The sequence below is a fragment of the Oncorhynchus gorbuscha genome, linkage group LG09 (genome assembly GCF_021184085.1).
Source record: "Oncorhynchus gorbuscha isolate QuinsamMale2020 ecotype Even-year linkage group LG09, OgorEven_v1.0, whole genome shotgun sequence".
NCBI classification, from domain to species: domain Eukaryota; kingdom Metazoa; phylum Chordata; class Actinopteri; order Salmoniformes; family Salmonidae; genus Oncorhynchus; species Oncorhynchus gorbuscha.
This window is the reverse complement of record NC_060181.1, coordinates 40517679-40540224: the sequence shown is the minus strand read 5'-3', so window position 1 is coordinate 40540224 and position 22546 is coordinate 40517679. Positions and strand designations below refer to the sequence as shown.

The 22546-nt window shown below is 42.6% G+C and overlaps 3 protein-coding genes across 5 annotated transcripts in view; 2 read left to right on the top strand and 1 right to left on the bottom strand.

Moving 5' to 3' along the window:
- Positions 1-225: 225 nt before the first annotated feature.
- On the top strand, positions 226-10928 carry LOC124043623 (adenylyl cyclase-associated protein 1-like). The gene is made up of 13 exons (XM_046362396.1): positions 226-381; positions 3059-3160; positions 3381-3481; positions 3616-3693; positions 4048-4191; positions 4558-4643; positions 4818-4923; positions 5832-5997; positions 7524-7702; positions 8644-8767; positions 8858-8940; positions 9460-9603; positions 9715-10928. The coding sequence occupies exons 2-13, from the start codon at positions 3061-3063 to the stop codon at positions 9796-9798; spliced, it is 1395 nt and encodes a 464-aa protein (XP_046218352.1). The 5' UTR covers positions 226-381; positions 3059-3060; the 3' UTR covers positions 9799-10928.
- A 207-nt stretch (positions 10929-11135) lies between these two features.
- On the bottom strand, positions 11136-16139 carry LOC124043624 (palmitoyl-protein thioesterase 1-like). Of its 2 annotated transcripts, none has more exons than XM_046362397.1 (10): positions 15987-16139; positions 15150-15271; positions 14246-14355; positions 13671-13798; positions 13354-13424; positions 13145-13247; positions 12831-12921; positions 12575-12673; positions 12390-12461; positions 11136-11547 (listed from the first exon to the last, which is right to left on the bottom strand). In XM_046362397.1, the coding sequence occupies exons 2-10, from the start codon at positions 15262-15264 to the stop codon at positions 11425-11427; spliced, it is 912 nt and encodes a 303-aa protein (XP_046218353.1). In that variant the 5' UTR covers positions 15265-15271; positions 15987-16139; the 3' UTR covers positions 11136-11424. The 2 variants fall into 2 exon arrangements, with proteins under 2 accessions (XP_046218353.1, XP_046218355.1); XM_046362399.1 differs by lacking the exon at positions 15987-16139 and adding an exon at positions 15850-15868.
- The window catches only part of LOC124043622 (sialin-like), a 40014-nt gene continuing 32580 nt past the window's right edge, over positions 15113-22546 (top strand). The window contains exons 1-6 of one of the 2 annotated variants that reach the window (XM_046362395.1): positions 15113-15328; positions 17221-17401; positions 17796-17983; positions 18368-18582; positions 19073-19306; positions 19532-19706. In XM_046362395.1, coding sequence (XP_046218351.1) covers positions 17881-17983; positions 18368-18582; positions 19073-19306; positions 19532-19706 — 727 coding nt within the window. In that variant the 5' untranslated portion in view covers positions 15113-15328; positions 17221-17401; positions 17796-17880. Of the gene's footprint in view, positions 15329-17220; positions 17402-17792; positions 17984-18367; positions 18583-19072; positions 19307-19531; positions 19707-22546 lie in introns of both variants that reach the window. The other variant, XM_046362394.1, reaches the window with a different exon arrangement.

The following is a 22546-nucleotide window of genomic DNA, read 5'->3' as shown; positions in this document are numbered from 1 at the left end:
CATCAGTCGGCATGCCCTACAGTATGCTATAATGAGCAATGTATCACAGTTATAGGGCATCGGGACATACAGTGTTTGGAACAATGACAGATCTTGTCAATTGCAACGGAGACCAGAAAGTGGGAGGACATGTTTATTTCAGAAGAAGAGGAAGGAAAGATGTTTTGTGTTGTCTTTCAGTTATCTTCACTCTCTTCTCCTTATAAGGGAAAGGAATGGTTGCGCGAATAAGGGCGGAAACGCCGCGCGGTGACAGCTGGGAACTGCTACACTCATACAGGAAGAATAAGGCAGAGCAGTCAGTCCGCTTGCTCGGTACTCTCCCATAGACTATTGACGGTGATTAAATACCTAATCAGTGCTGCTTGTCCAAGTTAGCAGGTAAGGATAACGTTTTATAACTCTTTGGGCATATGCTACCTTATATTACTCCTCCTAAATTGTTTTAGAAGTGCACACTAGTCCGTGTCATAATGCGCCTCCGATTCCATTTGCATTGATCATTCAGAAATTATGATTTCGCGTGATGCTGGGTAGATTGCTGGCTGATTGTCAATTTGTAGTAACAAGACATTATTCCATGGTTGCATTATTTTGATGCATTTAATATTTCCATCCAAATGTGAAGTGATTCAATTTTGCAGACTAGCGCAACAAGGGAGGGGTGTGCAATAAAAAAAATACAGGAAATGCCGAAACAGAGGGACAGGAGTATTTTTGCTCATTAGTATTTTGGTCGAGTTCGGGACTCTATCTGCCCGAATAAATCGTTAACTGGTAGTTGTTTTAACTTTGCTAACCAACCTTTTTCATGTTCACGTTAGTTTAAGAACCGAACGAAACAAAGCTAGAGTTTCTATTGGACAATTTCAGGTAGGTTCTACCCCGTTTCGTTTGCTTCCGTTTGAGAAACGTTTTGCAACATCGGCATAATGAATACGCCACAACTAACCTTAGCTGTTTCGTTGTTGCTTTCTAGCTATAGCTAACTACCTCGGTCGAGTCCCAATATCATTGTCATCGGCTTGTAAAGATTAGCAGTGCTTCGCTTAGCTACCTAACCATTACATTTACATTTAAGTCATTTAGCAGACGCTCTTATATCCAGAGCGACTTACATGATGATAGCTAGATGAAACATTGGGCATCCCAAAAACTGTTTGGCTCTGGATACCGGTAGGCGCAAGACGCCGGGGTATGTTTGCCCTACTTATTCCTTACTAAAGCAGAAATGACCTGTTTTCTATTATTTATTTATTTTATCCCAGACTAGAACACACAGCAGACTGCGCCTAAGTGCATTTTCCCTTTATGTCTGAACGCATTTTAAGCGCGCTCTACCCGGAGGCTGTTGGCAAGCCCGAGGCTGTTGGCGAAATGTGTAGTTAACCTACTTCAATCCGTCATTCATAGGTCCTGATCCATGCTAAAAAGGGAAACAATGTGCCATTGCCAATGTGCTTAGAGGGCCCTTGAATAATACAATGCGTTTGAAACATGCCCAGCCTTTGGAAAACAGATGTTTAGCTGCAGTTTGCAATAAGACTTCGTCCTACTTTCCAAGTGCACTTTAAGCACTGTTTTCTAACTGTCCATATAAGCAACTAAAGTTGTCCCATCCTGCTTTAGCCACAGGAGCAGGCCTAGGTTGAGGCATGGCACTGACATGGCTACAAGGAAGTAAAATAAAAGTTTAACTCTGGCTCCACCAGCCCTTGTATAGCCAATCTTCCAAGTACAGGCCTAGCCCATACATGTAGATCAGGGATAGGTATGGTGTGCAGAGATGTCTATCCCCATGAGGGCAGTTTGGCTGTAACTGCATACATACACACATAAAATATCACGAATGACCTCCAGACCTGTCTGCTTGACCCCTAGCACCTTAATAGTAGCGCCAACCATTTATCTTAACAGATTTCCAAAGCATGAGTTAGTGTCTCTGAGGCAGCGAAATGTTATTGACAATTAAAATGAAGACTGCATCTCTGCCCGGCATCACAGACATTTGCAAAGTGACAAGCAAGTAACCGGCCGGGAAAACCCCGATGGCTGATTTATTACCAGTCTCTCTTAATGGTTAATGTCATGGTGTTTGCTTATAGTCATTGTCATCTGCTCCCCATAAAACAAGTGGGTCTGCATGTATTTCTCTAACATGAACAAGACCTTGATTTAGAGGCTGAAAGGTTCATCTCAAACCAAATCAAAAGCCATTGAATCATTTGGTGGCATTTAGCATGCCCCTGCCCTATGTCACAAGTGACATATTGCTCTGGGAAAGTGAATGCTGAGGGGATTATCCCAGCAGAATAGAGCGACATGGATCCACTGTCATTAATGGGGTGAGGTCTTTGTGTTTCCACTCAGGTGACAGTACCTGACACTCACTCAGATGAACAAGCGATCTGGTTTCTGTTATGCAAGGTCAGCCTCTAGGCCTGGGGGGGGGGGGGGGGGGGTGCACTCGTGCAAGGGCATTTCACAACAGTAGAGATCTAAAACTTACCACTTTGTCAACACAGAGGACTGTTGTTGAGAATATATAGATTTTGCTGTGTGCACTAAGCCTGTGTAGTTATGAGTGGTTACATTTGAATATGAGCCGGGAAATGGGAATGGGAAGGGCTGTCTTATTACCTGCATACCTGTACTCATCAGGTCTTAACATGTCCCCCAAACACATTCCAGGCCTCTATTTTAAACCACAAGTTGGGTTAAAGGAAACAATTGTCTTCCCATTTTTGTTGTCAGTCCAGTTGTGTCTATGGCCACAATCTCAGATTTTATTGGCAAAATTGCAGTATGCTACCTATTTTTAGTAGACAGTATATGACTTGACGGAATGACAAGATATAGGCTAACATGCTGCGACAAGTAGGCCTACAAATGCAATTGAAACTTTAAATGAGCGGCCAAAATGGTGGGGGAGAATGTCCCCGTCACTAATTCTGCTGTCAAACCCACTTGGTTGTCGATGACGGCTAGTGATACTATGTTAGTAAACAAGCAGTGACCAATGAACCCCCCCCTTAGCTGATGTGTCGTCTCTCCCCAGGAATGGCAGAGTTGGCAAGTCTGGTGCAGCGGCTGGAGGTGGCTGTGGGTCGTCTGGAAGCCGTGTCGGGCGATGGAGGTGGCTCTGCTGGTGGCTCTGGAGGTAACCTGGACTTTTTTTGAATGCAAGAAATCATGGAAAGACTGAGATGGAGTAGCGAGTCCAGGTTCTAATAATGCTAAAGAAATGTCCACAGTACCAGTTGTCATAGTTTGTTTTAGATAATGGAGGTGAAATTAAAACATGACTCACAAGCAGAACAAACACAACCCATAAACGTTGGTATCTGACTTTTCTCCCTGTTGCCACCCATTCCTTGCAGTTGTGGCAGCGTACGTGGAGGCCTATGATGCCATCATCACCGGATCTGTTGGCCAGTACATGACCCTCAGCCAGCAGATAGGGGGCGACGTCCAGAAGCATGTAAGTTAAATTGCACTAGAGGGACAGGTTGCCTTGGAGTGCTCATCACATCTCCTGTCATGCTTATCAGTGGATGTGTAGCATACAATTAACCAAACCGGGACCTTTTTCTAATTTCTCCCCGCCTCTCTCAGGCGGACATGATGAAGCAGGCGTTCTCCTGTCAGAGACAGCTCCTGGTCACCTCCTCCTGCTCCCAGAAACCCTCTGATGTGAGTTGGTTCATCCATCATCAATCCTCTTAACCCTCAACATAAGTTTTTAGCAGAATAAGTCATTATTTAGATCCAACTGAACAGTGGATCTACTGTAATTGCCTCATTAACGGATTTGTTGGCAATGAATCAGCAGTGTAGCAATTGGGTCAACTAATTCCAATGCCATCGCATGGTTTCCTTAAGTTTTTCCTTGCCACACATTATCTCATGAATTGCCTTTTTACCCATTCTATTCCACCCTGGTTGACACTTAGATTATATCATATTTTGTCATCGGGCACAAACACATTTGTTTCTTTGCATCTCTAGAATGTTCTGATTTAAGTCGTGGTTACTTTCCCTCTATAGGCATCCTTGACTGCTCTCCTGGCCCCCGTCTCCAAAGTGATCCAGCAGGTGCAGACGTTCCGCGAGCAGAACCGCTCCTCGCCCCTCTTCAACCACCTCTCGGCCGTCAGCGAGAGCGTGCCTGCCCTCGGCTGGGTCGCCATGGTGAGGGGAGAGGAGGGGCTTGACGTTGCCACCGCCACCAGTGTGTGTGTGGGGGCAGTGTGTAATTGCCGGAAACAAACATGTCTTTCATTCAGTAGAAGTCTGAGACGGTTGTTTGGCAGTGGAATTTGAACAGATTTCGTCAAGCAACAGTGCGTCACTGTTAGAACTCTGGAATTATAATTATTGTTTTGATGAATGAATATTAATGAGACCTTCTGCATTGTAAACCTAGACTTTGGTATGCCAGTGGAAGCAACATTGAAAAGCCATTGTAAAGCCATCACACCAGCTGTCTCCACACGAGCTCTGTTTGACGAGGAACAACTCTCCTGCAATGTTCTTATGACGTTCTTGCTCTTCCAGGCTCCTAAACCAGGTCCCTATGTGAAGGAGATGCAGGATGCTGCCCAGTTCTACACCAACCGGGTTCTCAAGGACTACAAGGAGAAGTAAGGACTCTGCTGTCCTTTAACTTTTTCTTTTTATCTGACCCCCCCCCCCCCCCAAGTCCTCTACGTAGTTAAGCTCCACACTCTCTCATAGTTGGATACTGTATATTTTCTTCATCCTTTGGTCTCCCTCCTGTTGTGTTCAATTCAATTCCCTTGTGTCCTACACCTTAGGGACCAGAAGCATGTGGACTGGGTGAAGGCCTACCTGTCTATCTGGACTGAGCTGCAGAACTACGTCAAACAGCACCACACCACCGGTCTGGCCTGGAGCAAGAGTGTAAGTCCTTTCACTTTACTCTCGCCTCGTGTCAGTACAGGAAGGATTCACTTTGTCTGCTTCAACAGACGTAGTGCTGGGGGTGATCCTAACCGTTACCATAGGAGTAAAATAATGACATGGGCTTATTTAGGAAAGTGGAACGTTTCCGAAAAGAAACGTTCTAATTATGTTTATCGAACATGCATGAAGCTCTGTCTTGTGAAATATGGAATCGTTAGACTTGGCTCTGTTTGACCTTTCTATCAGCACAGAACTAAACGTCACACTCGGTAATCAAGCGTTGTCTTTGGATTTATGTGCGATAAGAGGGCAAAGGTAAAGCCACCGATGTGTTTGTTACTCGTCAGCCCTTTCCTATCTGCACAATTCAAACAATTTTATTGAATTAGACCAAGTTGTTTAAGAGCAGGAAATGACCATGTCTAGGCATGTGTATAACCAGGAAATGACCATGTGTATAACCAGGAAATGACCATGTGTATAACCAGGAAATGACCATGTGTATAACCAGGAAATGACCATGTGTATAACCAGGAAATGACCATGTGTATAACCAGGAAATGACCATGTGTATAACCAGGAAATGACCATGTGTATAACCAGGAAATGACCATGTGTATAACCAGGAAATGACCATGTGTATAACCAGGAAATGACCATGTGTATAACCAGGAAATGACCATGTGTATAACCAGGAAATGACCATGTGTATAACCAGGAAATGACCATGTGTATAACTAGGAAATGACCATGTGTATAACTAGGAAATGACCATGTGTATAACTAGGAAATGACCATGTGTATAACTAGGAAATGACCATGTGTATAACCAGGAAATGACCATGTGTATAACCAGGAAATGACCATGTGTATAACCAATGTGCTGTGTGTTTCGTCCATCCCAGGGTCCAGTAGCCTCTGCCTCTGCAGCTCCTCCTCCCCGTGCCGGTCCTCCTCCCCCCGGACCTCCTCCCCCTCCCATGGCGTCGTCTGGCGGCAGCGGAGACCAGGGACCAGACAACCGAAACGCACTCTTCGCTTCCCTCAACAAGGGAGCTGACGTCACCAAGGGTACGTGTTGAATAATGAATCCTCAAAAGTTCTCAAGAATCAGAAGCTCAATTGATTAAGAAGTACTTTGGAACATACAGGGTTCACTTGAAAAAGATGTCCATCTCAATGTGACTTGGTTAAATAAAGAGAATTTGAGAAGCAGATTGACCCTAGCCCTTAGATTCAGTGTCCAGGGCCACCTGTTGTGTAAACCAAATTTGATTTGATGAGCTGAATACAACAGGTGTAATATAAAAGCACGAACACAAGGACATTACTATTTTATTTAACTTGGCAAGTCAGTTAAGAACAAATTCTTATTTACAATGACAGCCTACTCTCAATAACGAGGCTATATACAGGGGGTACCAGTACCGAGTCAATGTGCGGGGGTACTGTAGTAGAGGTAATTTATAAAGTGAATATCCCTAGATAATAAATGGCTTGTAGCAGCAGTGTGAAAAACAAGGAGGGGGAATGGATGTAAGTAGTCTGGGTGGCTATTTGATTAATTGTTCAGAGGTCATATTGCTTGGGGGTAGAAGCTGTTAACGAGCCTTTTGGTCCCAGACTTGGTGTTCCGGTACTGCTTGCCATGCGGTAGCAGAGAGAACAGTCTGACTTGGGTGACTGAAGTGTCTGACCATTTTTATGAGCTTTCCTCTGACACCGCCTATTACATAGGTCCTTGATGGCAGGAAGCTTGGCCCCAGTGATGTACTGGACGGTACGCAATACCCTCTGTAGCACCTTACGGTCGGATGCAGAGCAGTTGCCATACCAGGCGGTGCTGCAACCAGTCAGGATGCTCTCGATGGTGCAGCTGTATAACTTTTGGAGGATTTGGGGACCCATGCCAAATCTTTTCAGTCTCCTGAGGGGGGAAAAGGTGTTGTCGTGCCCTCTTCACAACTGTCTTGGTGTGTTTGGACCATGACAGTTTGTTGGTGATGTGGACACCAAGGAACTTGAAACTCTTGACCCGCTCCACTTCAGCCCCGTTGACGTTAATGGGGGCCTGTTCTGCCCTCCTTTTCCTGTAGTCCACGATCAGCTCACATTGAGGGAGAGGTTGTCCTGGTACCACACTGCCATGTCTCTGACTTTCCTATAGGCTGTTTCATCGTTGTTGTTGATCAGGCCTCCCACTGTTGTCATCAGCAAACTTAATTATGGTGTTGTCGCGTTTGGCCACGCAGTCGTGGGTGAACAGGGAGTACAGGAGGGCATTCCTTGTCTACCAGCACAGTACCACCATGTGGGCGGTAGGGTAGCCTAGTGGTTAGTGCATTGGACTAGTAACCGGAAGGTTGCAAGATCGAATCCCCGAGCTGACAAGGCAGTTAACCCACTGTTCCTAGGCCGTCATTGAAAATAAGAATTTGTTCTTAACTGACTTGCCTGGTTACATAAAGGTAAAATATATATTTAAATGTCTCACCCATCTTACTGTATGTTACTCTAATAATAGCATCTGGTAAATGACTAAAATGTAAGTATTTGTGTTCCCCATCTCGTACCTTTTTATTACTTTATGTCCCAAGGCCTGAAGCACGTGCCCAAAGACCAGATGACTCACAAGAACCCCAACCTGAGGACTCAGACCGGCCCGGTGCGCACAGGGCCCAAGCCCTTCACTACCTCCAAGCCGGCTGTCACCGCCGCCGCCTCCTCTCGCAAGCTGCCCCCCGTTTTGGAGCTTGACGGCAAAAAGTGGAAAGTGGTGAGCTGGATTGGAAAAGTAGTGTAGCTTCAGCAGCGGGGGCATGGATGGTAGAGCCAGAGGGAAACAAATAGACTGACAAACAGGCCCGGAGAGTTTCATCAGTGCACCACATCTGCTTCTCTGACAGTCAGTTCCTCCTTTGGGAAAACGGTTCCTCTAGGCAATGTTCTCTCTCCACAGCCCCTTAATGTAACTGTCAGTGAAAATCTCACTTTAAAAAAAAAATGTTTTTTGTTCATTCATATCCAAATAATGTTGTTGATTCATCCTTTACTTGAATCTGTGGCCAAAGCATAAATTGGACAAAAAATATTAGAAACAAACCTTTATGAGGAAATGGCTTTTTTTTTTTAGAGGATGATGTCATCCTCCTGAAGAGGATGAGCTGGCCAATCAGCGGTCGACTCGCATTAATATTTTTGTCACCATTATACGCCCATACCGTTCTGTTTTTGGGGTACGCCCACACATTCCAACACCGAAAGGTGCTTTCTAACGTACTTAATTACCATTGTTTGGAAGACTATTTGACTCCCACTTTAATAAATGATTGTTCATTTTTCATCCAAATCTGGAAACAATGGACAGTTACTTTAAGGGCTTGGTTTTTGTTTCCCAACATATGCAACATGGAAGTGTTTCCAAACAGTGGTGTGCATGACTCCATGTGGTTTACTTGGTGCACCCAATTGTAGGCTTTATATGAGTCATAGTAAACCAAGTGGTTTATAAATATTTGTACTATAAAAATATCTACTATATAAGGAGAGTTTCCACTACAGTGAACTCATGATGGGCGTATTTCAGATAAGTGGACTGTTGGTTTGCAGCTGAAAACTGAATGCACGGGTTTAGCACGCACTGATCATGACAGCCCCAAGACAGTATATTTTCTCCCTAACTCCTAACAGCTCTCCCTCCTGTGTGATGACCTATAGGAGAACCAGGAGGGTGTCCAGGGCCTGGTGATCAGTGACACAGAGCTCAAGCAAGTGGTGTACGCCTTCAAGTGTAACAACAGCACCCTGCAGATCAAGGGCAAGATTAACTCCATCACTTTAGGTAAGGGCGGACCCCAAGTTCCTGTGCCCGTGCGTGAACAAATTAAAAGGCTAACGAAGGGCATTTGTTAATATGATTCCTTTCTTGCAGACAACTGTAAGAAACTGGGCCTGGTCTTTGACGATGTTGTGGGCATTATCGAGGTTATCAACTGCAGGGACGTCAAGGTCCAGGTGTGTATTTTTCAAATGGATTCATGCGGAAATGGACACTGTGTGAAAAGGCCTGGCACAAGGGAGACAACAGAAGATCACATCAGCTTTTGTCTCATTACCATTTACATATTAAGTCTCCAATGTGACTAGTACTGTGCATGTTTTCCAAACTGTTGTGGCTGTTTTATCTATGCACTGTACCCAACAGATGATTTAATTGTAGTTGATTCACTCTTAAAGGTGCTCTATGCAGACACCGCTCTGCTATTTCCTGGTTGCTATAAAATTATAATTTCGGTTTGTGACGAAACGAGCAACTTTAGTGCAAAGAATCATTGTACCATCTAAACCGCTGGTGTACAAAAACGAAAGTATAAGACACACAAATATAACTTAATGGGAAGCATAGAAATTGCATACATAGAACAGATATATGGCTGCTTAGACTTTCTTTCAATGAGAATTACATATCTATGTGAATTTGGTTGTGTTGCCCAAAAATGACATTGCAGCTTTAACTCTATCTGGTGTGTTTAGGTCTTGGGCAAGGTGCCCACCATCTCCATCAACAAGACTGACGGTTGCCACGTGTACTTGAGCAAAGATTCACTGGAGTGTGAGATCGTCAGCGCCAAGAGCTCAGAGATGAACGTGCTGGTACCTGGTAAAGATGGAGACTATGTGAGTACATTTATGGGGGAATTTGGGGCGTCTAGGTGGCATAGTAATACGTGTTATGTGGAAATGTTGATGATAAACTAACGTTTTCTCCTTTGTCTCTCTCTCTCTTAGACTGAGATCCCTGTTCCTGAGCAGTTCAAGACTGTCTGGGATGGCAAGAAGCTAGTCACCACTTGTACAGAGATCGCTGGATAGAGGGGCAGCCAGCACTCGTAACAGCCTCCCCTTTGAAAATGCCTACCTGACTGATCGACCGACCAACCAGCTAACCAAACCACAAAGTAGACTGAGATGCCAACCTAGCCCAAAATGTTTTCCTATCCGCCAATCACAGCTTTAGCTGTTTCTTCCTTCAGCCAATGAGAGGACTGCTTGCTTTATCTGGAGCGTTCCTTCAGCCAATTGCAGGGAGCAGCTTGTTATTCGATTTGGTTATCCTCATGGCCAGTGAGTGCATTCAAATGAGTTTGCCAACAACCAGGATCATTTCTGATTTGATCTGTACATTCCAGCAAATGATAAAAGCCTTGCTCCCACTTATGTTTATTTATCACACCTTCTCTGTGGTTTAAACTCCTATGCCAATCAGGCTATGCTTCCTGTTTCCTTCAACCTATCATTTAATAGGGTTCCCATTTCCCCTCTGGTCGGGGGGGGGGGGCAGGTGTTCAGGAGTCCAGGAGTCGAAGGTTTGTTTCATTTATGCAATTCATCCGTGAAGCACATGTACAACCAAGCCCCTCTTTACAGGCGACATTATTAACATTTCATAGGGATTGATTAACTATGATATGTCATCGCTCTTAAATCGGTGAAATGACGAGTTGCGTGCAGGATCACTGTCTTTAAAAATTAAAAAATCAAAAAGGTTTAGTTCCCAAAACATTCCCTTTAGCATTTTTAAATTAACATTCCATATTATTGAGACATATGGAGGTGAACGGTGGCAAAGAAAGGGGGAGAATGATGGAAGTATGTGGTGAGTGACTTGACTTCAGCACAAGCTGGAAGTGAGTGGTTCTAGAGAAGAAAAGACAAACATATTCTTGAAGAATCATTATTGGCTAAGTTTGGGGTTACCGCTCTGAATGACTGTTGTAACGATCTGTGTATACATTTCTTTTTAATGCTAGAGTTGTCTTAACTCCACTGTCGCCATCACCTACACATCAATCCACCTAGCCACTCTTGTCTACATCTGTGGTTATCCTGTTGTAGCGGTCATGCTCTGTGGAGTTTCTTTTGCCTCTTTATTTGGGTCAAGAATCAACATTTTGCTCATCAGTACTGGAAGACAAATGTTGCAATAAAATAATTATAAGAAATCAGTCTTGGGTGATTTTCTCCATCTGCTTCAGGCTGAATATGGAATGCGATTTGTGATGTGCCCTTATGTTTGGCTAATTTTCCCAGAGACCATTGTTTACCACTTTTCACAAGGAGAGCTGGGGAAACTTAATGAATATTAGCCCAGTCCAGAACCAGTGATTATCTAACATTAGTTTGTTATTTACCATTACACGCACTACCCGTTAAGTTTTATAATGTACATTTTTATTCCAAAATAGTGCTAAACAAAAAATGATCAAATGTAAACTTTAATACACATCCCCCAGTTAGACCACCATGCATCTCTGGGAACCAATTAAGACTAACTTAATTTTCTGTGGTAGTACATTAACTGGGTAAAATCGGGGTTTTAAAAATCATAAATTGTGCATTAGATTCATCAGCAGGACGGTATTGATATGATAGGAATGATCAGTGCAATAGTTGTGCCCATGCCAACTTAAGTGTCAGAGCGAAGGTAGCTAGGTGTATTTAGCGCAGGTAAGGCACTAGTTTGGCATTGAACCACTCCCTGGTGAACTGGAGGTGATCTCCTTCTGTACCCAGGAAGTCCAGCTTTCCAGCTGCATCCATCGCTGCCAGTCCCAGACGATCCTGAAAATAAATTCCACGTCATATCACATTACAATATGAGTCGAATACATGAGAAATTGTGTACACCTGCTTGTCATGCATCTTTGGAATGATTCCAAAGTTATGGGCATTAATATGGAGTTGGTCCAGGTAGTTTTCTCCTGGCATCCGCCAAACCCAGATTTGTCCATCGGACTGCCAGATGGTGAAGCATGATTCATCACTCCAGAGAACTCATTTACACTGCTCCAAAGTTCAATGGCGGCGCGCTTTACACCACTCCAGCCAAAGCTTGGCATTGCGCATGGTGATCTTAGGCTTGTGTGAGGCTGCTCAGCCATGGAAACCCATTTCATGAAGCTCTCGACAAACAGTTATTGTGCTGATGTTGCTTCCAGGGGCAGTTTGGAATTCTGTAGCGAGTGTTGCAACCGAGGACAGACCATTGTTACACGGTACGTGCTTCAGCACTTGGCGGTCCTGTTCTGTAAGCTTGTGGGCCTACCACTTCGCGGCTGAACTGTTGTTGCTCCTAGACATTTCCACTTCACAATAACAGCACTTACAGTTGACCGGGGCAGCTCTAGCAGGGCAGAAATTTGACGCCCTGACTTGGTAGAAAGGTGACATCCTATGACAGTGCCACGTTGAAAGTAACTGAACTCTTTAGGAAGGCCATTCTACTGCCAGTGTTTGTCTATGGAGATTGAATGGCGGTGTGCTTGATTATTTTGGTTGTCAGCAACGGTTGTGACTGAAATAGCCAAAACCATTCATTTGAAGGGCTGTCCACATACTTTTGTATATACTGTATAGTGTACATGTCTGTGTTTGAAGATGACTAAACATGATGGGGGTTTTACCTCTTTATAGAGAACACTCTCCTGAAGCGTCTCGGTCTCTTTTGCCTGACCCGCTTTCAGAAAACCAAACCACTATAACAAATAGATTGCATACAAAATACATATTGCCTATTAGCATCAGTAATTACAGTGTAGGAGGAGGACAGTACAGCAAGAGAGGTTGTCACAATGTGTCCAGTATTTACCTCAGTGTCCGCTGGATCCACAACACTGTCCTGCAAGAACTTGACCATCACAAACTTGTCCAGCAGCTGGAGGTTCTTCTTGTAAGTCTCGTTCACCACCTATGGGGTGAAAGGCAGCAGATGAATGGAATGGAATTGGAATACAGCGATGGAGAGTTCTCAGGAGAATATTGAATATAAACAGCCCTGTATGGAGCAATCAAATAACGTCTGATTCTGAAAATATATACTAACACCATACTAGAGCCATACTAACCCGCTCCTGGTTGATATCAGCCAGGAAGAGGCTGTGCTTTTTGTACAGGTTGTCATTCAGTGGGTCGTGCCAGTACTGTGCCTGCACCAAGCTGATAAAGACAAGGATTCCAAATGACTCACTGGATAACAACCACACAATACACAAAGCCCTTTCTCTTTGTACATCGTCTCAAAACGTACAGTAACTATGTCATAACATACTGTTGATCTGGATATTGCTGATTCGTCTCAAACATAAGAATTGCACTCTGAAAGAGTTGAAATATAGTCTACACTCGCTGTTTTTGAGTTGTAAAGAAATTCTACACTCACTGTTTTTGCACAATATCGGTGTAGGCTCCTGAGTTGAGTTTCTTGCGAATCCAGTCACAGATATGGGAGCTTTCTCCAGGGCATTTAGGGAGACCATACACCCCTGTGAATGTGGAGAATGGGATCATTTAAACTGTCAGGCAGTGGATGAAAGACAATGAAAAGAGACAAGGCAAGAGATTATGTCACTGTTGCCATGGTGCTGTTACCTTGTTGTTGTCCCCCAACAGAGATCAGGGTCTTCATTGGAGGAGATGGACAGCGCTGTGCCACTGCCCTCCTGGGGGGGGTGAACTGAGAATTACAGCTTCTTGTCTCATGTATAAAGTACTTTTACTTTGGGCAACTCTGCAGGCTTTTGATCCACCTCAGCTCTAAGACACCTGGTTTAACTACATTGGTTGAATAAGTGTGCAAGTGTTGGGCTGGAATTGGCACATACAGCAGCTCTAATTCATGCAAAAAATAAACATTCAAAAAGCATTCTGAGAGGCTTTGTGAGTACGGACCCAGAGACACTACTTACAGGAACTGTCCTCCCTGGGAGAAGCCCATGGCATTGTAGCCATCCTTCAGTTTGGGATCCTGGGCCAGCTGGCTGCACACCATGGACACCTGCTCATTGACATCCATGAAGAAACCATTCTCTGTGTCCTGATGGGGTAGATATGAGGATGTTCATGTTGGGACAGTAAGAGTGTTGACAAACAGAAACACCACATCTCAAAGAATAGGTCACGGGTGAGTGATTTTAGCCTGCAAGGGCTGGTATGGATGCAGGCTTTTGCTCCAGCCACACAGTAGGGAAAGGGGATACCTAGTCAGTTGCACAATTGAATGCATTCAACTGAAATGTGTCTTCTGGGGGGGGGGTGCATTAATGGCAGAACGGCAGATTTTTCCAACTTGATGGCTCGGGGATTCAAACCAGAAACCTTTCAATTACTGGCCCAACACTCTTGACCACTAAGATACTTGCAGTAATACACCCAATTCTACTTATGAAATTCAATCAAAGCTTTCATTAGTAGAATCAGGCTTGGCTGGAGCAAAGGCAAAGCATTCACACCGGTCACCTGTCCACCACAGATTGGAAAGTACCTGAATGACAGTCTTGCCAATCATTAGTGACAGGACGTCAATTCCAGGGATGGTTTCCTCGACCATCTTCTTTATGGAGCCCATGCTGAGAGGGTTGCAACAGCTGTCTCCTATGTACACGCCGAAACAAGAACCCAGATTCTCTATATGAAGAGCTTCATTCCAAAATGCTATTTTCAGAAATGTTGATTGGTTTGGTTTTGTTGTTTCAAGAAATTATGAAAGAGATTGGTGTGTTTTTTCACTATCTAATCATTGCACGGTGTTGTTCAATGACAGACAAATTGTGTTTTTTGCTAAATGTTACATATCCACCTCACTCTCAGAAAATTAAGTAGTACTAGGATTTATACAGTAAAATGTAACAAATAACTCAAAACAAATGGATAAAGAACTGATACATTTGTGACATGTTTAGGTGTTATTCAATACAGTAATATGAGCCTGTATGTAAAACATTTACATTTGACATTTGACTCATTTAACAGATGCTCTTATCCAGAGCCACTTACAGTAAGTGCACTCATCTTAAGATAGCTAGGTGAGACAACCACATATCACAGTCAAATTACAGGATACGAACAGTCCATTCCAGCTAAACAACACATATAAAGCATTTAGCAAAAAAATAAAATAAAATAAATTATGAATCCAAAAATCTGACAACTCAAAAGCAATCATTTCTGATGAAAAAACTGAATGTGAAAAATGGATTGATATAGAGTTTTGGGTGTAAAAAAACGATTCATATACACTAACTGCCATATCATGACTTATCTAAGGGACACATGCAAATATAGGAAGTGGCCATCAGTTCCTTGTTTTGCTCCTCTGCCAATCTTCGAAACCCCACTGCTGTATGTGAAAACATGATGTTGTTGCATTATGCATCTCAAGTGCTTACCCATTCCGTGCCACAGAACCAGAGGGAGGGTGGCATTGTCGGATCCATGTACTGGGTTTAGGGCAAGTAACAGGAGTGGACCAGCCCCGAGGAGCAAGCTAAGAAGTGTGGTCATCTTGAACCTTGAAATCAATGTAACGAAGAGGTCCAGGAAGTTAGTGAACGAACGATAAGACAGTGTGAGTGTGATGTTATTTGCTGGACATGTGTTCAAATATGTTATTTCAACAGCCTGGCCCTGCCACTTTCTTTTTTAAACTGAGTAATGGGGCTGGGGAAATGTATCTTCTCTCAGATGCATAGAGGTAGCAATGAGTGCAAGGACTGACAGATTATGCCTTTAAAGCTGGGATTCTTGTTTGGTAGGGGTTTTCCATGTTGTCAAATCATAAAATATGGCTGTGTGAGCTTCACAAGAACAAAACAAAGCCAGAATGAACATCAACTACCCATTTTCCCAAAAGGTCTGACTGAGTCTATGACATGTTTGCATATCATGTGTAACTATGGGGCTGCAGATAGCCTAGTGGTTAGAGCGTTGGGCCAATAACCGAAAGGTTGCTAGATCGAATCCCCGACAAGGTAAACATCTGTCGTTCTGCCCCTGAACAAGGCAGTTAACCCACCGTTCCTAGGCCGTCATTGTAAATAAGAATTTGCCTAGTTATATATATATGTTAATATATATTTTATATCTTACTTTCATAACAAACGAGCTAGCTAGGTTACTTTGCTACATTAGACACCAGCATAACTTGACAGTTGGCCTTATCTACATTTCTGGCTGGTCGTGTTTCACAGATAAAAACGAAAACTACACAATAAACTGCTACTTACTGTTCAGGAATGACCACCACTGAGCGCAAATAACTTGTCACATTGCAACCAGGAAGGAACTTGGGAAATAACCATCGATTTCCAACTCATACGGAGCAGCTTGTTGCGCAATGTGTAAACTAGCTGCATGTATCTTGTGCTGTAGACTTCAGTGCAAATTCATATATACAGTCATTGGTGCAAATTCATAATCGCGTCACCAAAGAAAAATACGTTTTTGGTCATGTGACTACCGGTTTCTCCGAATCGTAAACACGCATATAGATTTTGCACATATATTTTTGAGTCTATCCATGTGTAATGGGAATGTCATGGTGAATGAAAAAGTAGAGCAGTCGTTGATCACAAAATAATTTTGGTTTAGTTACAAATTGCAACATGGAGAAGCCTCCGGCACAGAAGCAGAGAAATTGTCTAACATGCCTCTTGGAGACAGGCCCTTTATATTCTAATCCGACAGTACCAAATGTTCTCTAAACATCATCCCGAGAGGCTTGTACGACGTCAAAACAAAAGACAGTGACTTTGCCAGCTGCTACAGAATCATACAGTGTGCATAATGTCATCAATACAATAACAATCAATGTGTCCTCAGTCCTTGTACCTTCAGGAGCTCTGGTGTCAATCACTATCAAACGATATGAGAAGAATCCATAACATTCAGTCACAAATCTCGTGACCATCAACTTATGAACAAATGTGTCACAAATAGAACATTGGTAATCATCATGATGAATTGCCACTTTGAGGACATTCTAGTTTTCGGAATATTACAGAAAAGGAAAAACATAAATATGCTAAGCATTGTGTTAATCACTCAAACCTGAATAAAAACTGTATTCACCTTAAATCTCACCTACACCATGTCAAGAGGTATTACTTCACCTCATTCTATTCCACCCCCCTCATCAGCTGACCTGCTTAACATACATTCTCTGTTCCTCCAATGGTAACCTGGGAACGTTTTGTTTGTCTGCACATACACCAGGTTCACATCTGCTTTTGGTCAGTCTGCACAAGTCACAGTTTGAGTGGAGGGAGGCCAAGTCTACTACTTGATTTAATTTAGTGGAAAGACCTATCATCTGAGATCAGATGTACTGCATACTACTTGTCCAGCACTAAAAGAAGTAGCCATGAAAAAGCATTGAAATCATGCGTCTGTGACTGACTTTACGTTGGCCATTACTCACAGTCTGGTATTTGTTTCCCGTCTTGGTTTTTTTTCCTGCAGGGTCAACGTGGGATAATCCACACCACCAGCTACCGTTAAACTATTTGGAGCATCATCATCCCCATCATCATCATCTGAAGAAGAAGAATGTATATATGATGCTCTCCAGTCCGACGATCTAGGTCTAGAACCTCAATAAGCGCAAGTGAATAACTACCTGGTCCATCCAATCCAATTTGTGGTAATTGTTCAAACCTTTTTCTCTACGTTCCTCGTTCCTTGTCATTGTTGCACAATCTCCTACGGATTTCTTTAAAGTCAGTAAATTGATGTCGTCTGGCTATTGTAGCTAAGGAACTAACTACTTTTTGTCTTGGTATGCTCGGCCAATTACATTGAACACGGTGAGGACCATCGACCTGCCTAGTCATGGTCATTCTCATATCCAAATCAAATCGAATTTGATTGCTCACATACACATATTTAACAGATGTTATTGCGGGTGTAGCGAGATGCTTGTTCAGCCTGTATCTGTAGTCTTAACCCGTCTGTGTGTATGTGTGTGTGCATACGTGCATGAGGCTGAATGTCTAGCAATTGCTCATGCTGACTCTTACCGTTTCTCTATCTAGCAGATTTTCTTAGGACACTATGGTTAGATGACCCCAGATCACCCTCACTTCATTCCCCTCTCTGGCCGTCATCTGACTGGTGTTTGCAATGGCTTTGCAAAATGGATACTCCATCGACTCCTCCCCACTGGATGAGAGTGGAGATACTACACCCCTACTTAAAAAAGAAGTGGTAGATGTTGATGATTCAGGTGTCTTAACTTGTTTTGTTTACTCTTTTGCGTAGTCAGCATGAATGTAACTTCATTATGTAATGCTAACCTTCTGATTGTTGAATGAAGTCATATCAAGTGTTTTGTCAGTATGGGGCATTGATGTCAGTGGGGGACTAAGTGAACATTTGACCTACGTGGAAGTTCGGATTTGCCCCTATGATTTTGCTTATTACATCATAACTAACAGTGTGCTAGTGAAATATGTCATTTAAGTGTCATGTACTCCTTGTTAGCTAGAGTAGATTTACTACTAAGCACTGTCTAAATAGTCATCTTTAAGTGTCATCTTCAGTCATCTTAAATTGTTTTCAGATAGACTGTGAGGTGTGATTGGGTACATGTTGTCGTCGTGTCTAACAGTACCTCCACAATGTTACTCTGCACGCTGCAATCTGGCCATCATGATGTTCTTTGGATTCTCCATCGTCTACGGTCTCCGTGTCAATCTAAGTGTTGCCATGGTCGCCATGGTCAATGGGACCAAAAGCCAACCATCTCTCAACAGCTCAGGTGGCCATGAGTGTCCAGTTTCCTCCCACGGCAATGGCAGCCAAACCCCAGACCAACCAGATGGAGTAAGTACCAGCTCTTCCCAAAGTATCAACAAGACCTATAGTAGTATACTCTACATGCATATTATATCATATTTTATAAACTGGGTGGTTCGAGACCTGAATGTTGATTGGCTGACAGCCGTGGTATATCAGACCGTATACCAATGGTATGGCAAAACATTTATTGACTTATCTGGTTACGTTGGTAACCAGTTTATAATAGCAATAAGGCACCTCGGAGGTTTGTGACATATGGCCAATATACCACAGCTAAAGGCTGTGTCCAGGCACTCCTCGTTGTGTTGCGCATAAGAACAGCCCATAGCCGTAGTATATTGGCCATATACCACACCCCCACTCAGGCCTTATTGCTTAATTATAGCACATATATTACAGTACATAAATAGGCTTCACACAAACATGATCCATGCATACTGGACATACTGCACATGCGAAGACACTCACAAACTCATACGTAACACTAATGTTCATTTACGTCTATCTCTCTCAGATACCTCTGTATTTGTGGGATTCTCTGACTCAGGGCCTGCTGCTAGGGGCGTTCTTCTTTGGCTACCTGGTGACGCAGATCCCCGGGGGTTACCTGGCCGGACACTTTGGGGGGAGTATCTTCCTGGGGGGAGGGGTGCTGGGCACCGCAGCCCTCACCCTCCTCACCCCCCTGGCAGCGCAGCTAGGACCCTACTGGCTGTTTGGCTTACGGGCACTGGAGGGCTTTGGGGAGGTAAGAGGCTTTATGTGTTCAGAGTAGGGGTCAATCTCATTCTGTCATCAGAAATGAACTTGATTAGTATTTGATTGTATAAACAACTGTATTTATCGTATACATATAGCCATATGGTCAATCTTTTCCGTAAAACACCAAGGTATATTGTTAATTTCAATTTCAGTGCCATAAGAATGGTTCATTTAAATCAGTGTGTATCGCTCTGTGTTTGTATGTCCTCAGGGGGTGACGTTCCCGGCCATGATGGCCATGTGGGCTCGCTGGGCTCCCCCTCTAGAGAGGTCTCGGCTTATGACCCTTTCGGGGTCAGGGGCCAACTTTGGGGCCTTTGTAGCCCTGCCCCTCACTGGCTTCATCTGTCACAGTCTGGGCTGGCCAGCTGTCTTCTACATGTTTGGTGAGAGTTGGATAGCAATTACACCCCTCAAACATAAACATTCATTACACCCCTCAAACCTATACATTCATTACACCCCTCAAACCTATACATTCATTACACCCCTCAAACCTATACATTCATTACACCCCTCAAACCTATACATTCATTACACCCCTCAAACATAAACATTCATTACACCCCTCAAACCTATACATTCATTACACCCCTCAAACATAAACATTCATTACACCCCTCAAACCTATACATTCATTACACCCCTCAAACCTATACATTCATTACACCCCTCAAACCTAAACATTCATTACACCCCTCAAACATAATACATTCATTACACCCCTCAAACCTATACATTCATTACACCCCTCAAACCTATACATTCATTACACCCCTCAAACATATACATTCATTACACCCCTCAAACATAATACATTCATTACACCCCTCAAACATAATACATTCATTACACCCCTCAAACCTATACATTCATTACACCCCTCAAACCTATACATTCATTACACCCCTCAAACATAATACATTCATTACACCCCTCAAACATAATACATTCATTACACCCCTCAAACCTATACATTCATTACACCCCTCAAACCTATACATTCATTACACCCTCAAACCTATACATTCATTACACACCTCAAACATAATACATTCATTACACCCCTCAAACTAATACATTCATTACACACCTCAAACCTTTACATTCATTACACCCCTCAAACCTATACATTCATTACACCCCTCAAACCTATACATTCATTACACACCTCAAACATAATACATTCATTACACCCCTCAAACATAATACATTCATTACACCCCTCAAACCTAATACATTCATTACACCCCTCAAACCTATACATTCATTACACCCCTCAAACCTATACATTCATTACACCCCTCAAACCTATACATTCATTACACCCCTCAAACCTATACATTCATTACACCCCTCAAACCTATACATTCATTACACCCCTCAAACCTATACATTCATTACACCCCTCAAACCTATACATTCATTACACCCTCAAACCTATACATTCATTACACCCTCAAACCTATACATTCATTACACCCCTCAAACCTATACATTCATTACACCCCTCAAACCTAATACATTCATTACACCCCTCAAACATAATACATTCATTACACCCCTCAAACATAATACATTCATTACACCCCTCAAACATAATACATTCATTACACCCTCAAACATAATACATTCATTACACCCTCAAACATAATACATTCATTACACCCCTCAAACATAATACATTCATTACACCCCTCAAACATAATACATTCATTACACCCTCAAACATAATACATTCATTACACCCCTCAAACATAATACATTCATTACACCCTCAAACATAATACATTCATTACACCCCTCAAAGCTATACATTCATTACACCCCTCAAACCTAATACATTCATTACACCCTCAAACATAATACATTCATTACACCCCTCAAAGCTATACATTCATTACACCCCTCAAACCTATACATTCATTACACCCTCAAACCTATACATTCATTACACCCTCAAACCTATACATTCATTACACCCTCAAACATAATACATTCATTACACCCCTCAAACCTATACATTCATTACACCCCTCAAACCTATACATTCATTACACCCCTCAAACCTATACATTCATTACACCCCTCAAACATAATACATTCATTACACCCCTCAAACATAATACATTCATTACACCCCTCAAACCTATACATTCATTACACCCCTCAAACCTATACATTCATTACACCCCTCAAACCTATACATTCATTACACACCTCAAACATAATACATTCATTACACCCCTCAAACCTATACATTCATTACACCCCTCAAACCTATACATTCATTACAACCCTCAAACCTATACATTCATTACACCCCTCAAACCTATACATTCATTACACACCTCAAACATAATACATTCATTACACCCCTCAAACATAATACATTCATTACACCCCTCAAACCTATACATTCATTACACCCCTCAAACCTATACATTCATTACACCCCTCAAACCTATACATTCATTACACCCCTCAAACCTATACATTCATTACACCCCTCAAACCTATACATTCATTACACCCCTCAAACCTATACATTCATTACACCCCTCAAACCTATACATTCATTACACCCCTCAAACCTATACATTCATTACACCCCTCAAACCTATACATTCATTACACCCCTCAAACCTATACATTCATTACACCCCTCAAACATAATACATTCATTACACCCCTCAAACCTATACATTCATTACACCCCTCAAACATAATACATTCATTACACCCCTCAAACATAATACATTCATTACACCCCTCAAACATAATACATTCATTACACCCCTCAAACATAATACATTCATTACACCCCTCAAACATAATACATTCATTACACCCCTCAAACATAATACATTCATTACACCCCTCAAACATAACCATAATCATTACATTCATTACACCCTCAAACATAATACATTCATTACACCCCTCAAACATAATACATTCATTACACCCCTCAAACATAATACATTCATTACACCCTCAAACATAATACATTCATTACACCCCTCAAACATAATACATTCATTACACCCCTCAAACCTATACATTCATTACACCCCTCAAACCTATACATTCATTACACCCCTCAAACCTATACATTCATTACACCCCTCAAACCTATACATTCATTACACCCCTCAAACCTATACATTCATTACACCCCTCAAACATAATACATTCATTACACCCCTCAAACCTATACATTCAT

Bases quoted from the DNA above. Each gene is read 5' to 3' on its own strand.
- LOC124043624 (XM_046362397.1), bottom strand. From the start codon at position 15,264: ATGACCACACTTCTTAGCTTGCTCCTCGGGGCTGGTCCACTCCTGTTA. The intron at 14,356-15,149 runs GTAAGCACTTGA...GCGTGTACATAG, and splicing joins GGTTCTGTGGCACGGAATGG to GAGACAGCTGTTGCAACCCT. The intron at 12,462-12,574 runs GTAAATACTGGA...TATTTGTTATAG, and splicing joins TGGATCCAGCGGACACTGAG to TGGTTTGGTTTTCTGAAAGC.
- LOC124043623 (XM_046362396.1), top strand. From the start codon at position 3,061: ATGGCAGAGTTGGCAAGTCTGGTGCAGCGGCTGGAGGTGGCTGTGGGT. The intron at 3,161-3,380 runs GTAACCTGGACT...CATTCCTTGCAG, and splicing joins CTCTGCTGGTGGCTCTGGAG to TTGTGGCAGCGTACGTGGAG. The intron at 8,768-8,857 runs GTAAGGGCGGAC...CCTTTCTTGCAG, and splicing joins GATTAACTCCATCACTTTAG to ACAACTGTAAGAAACTGGGC.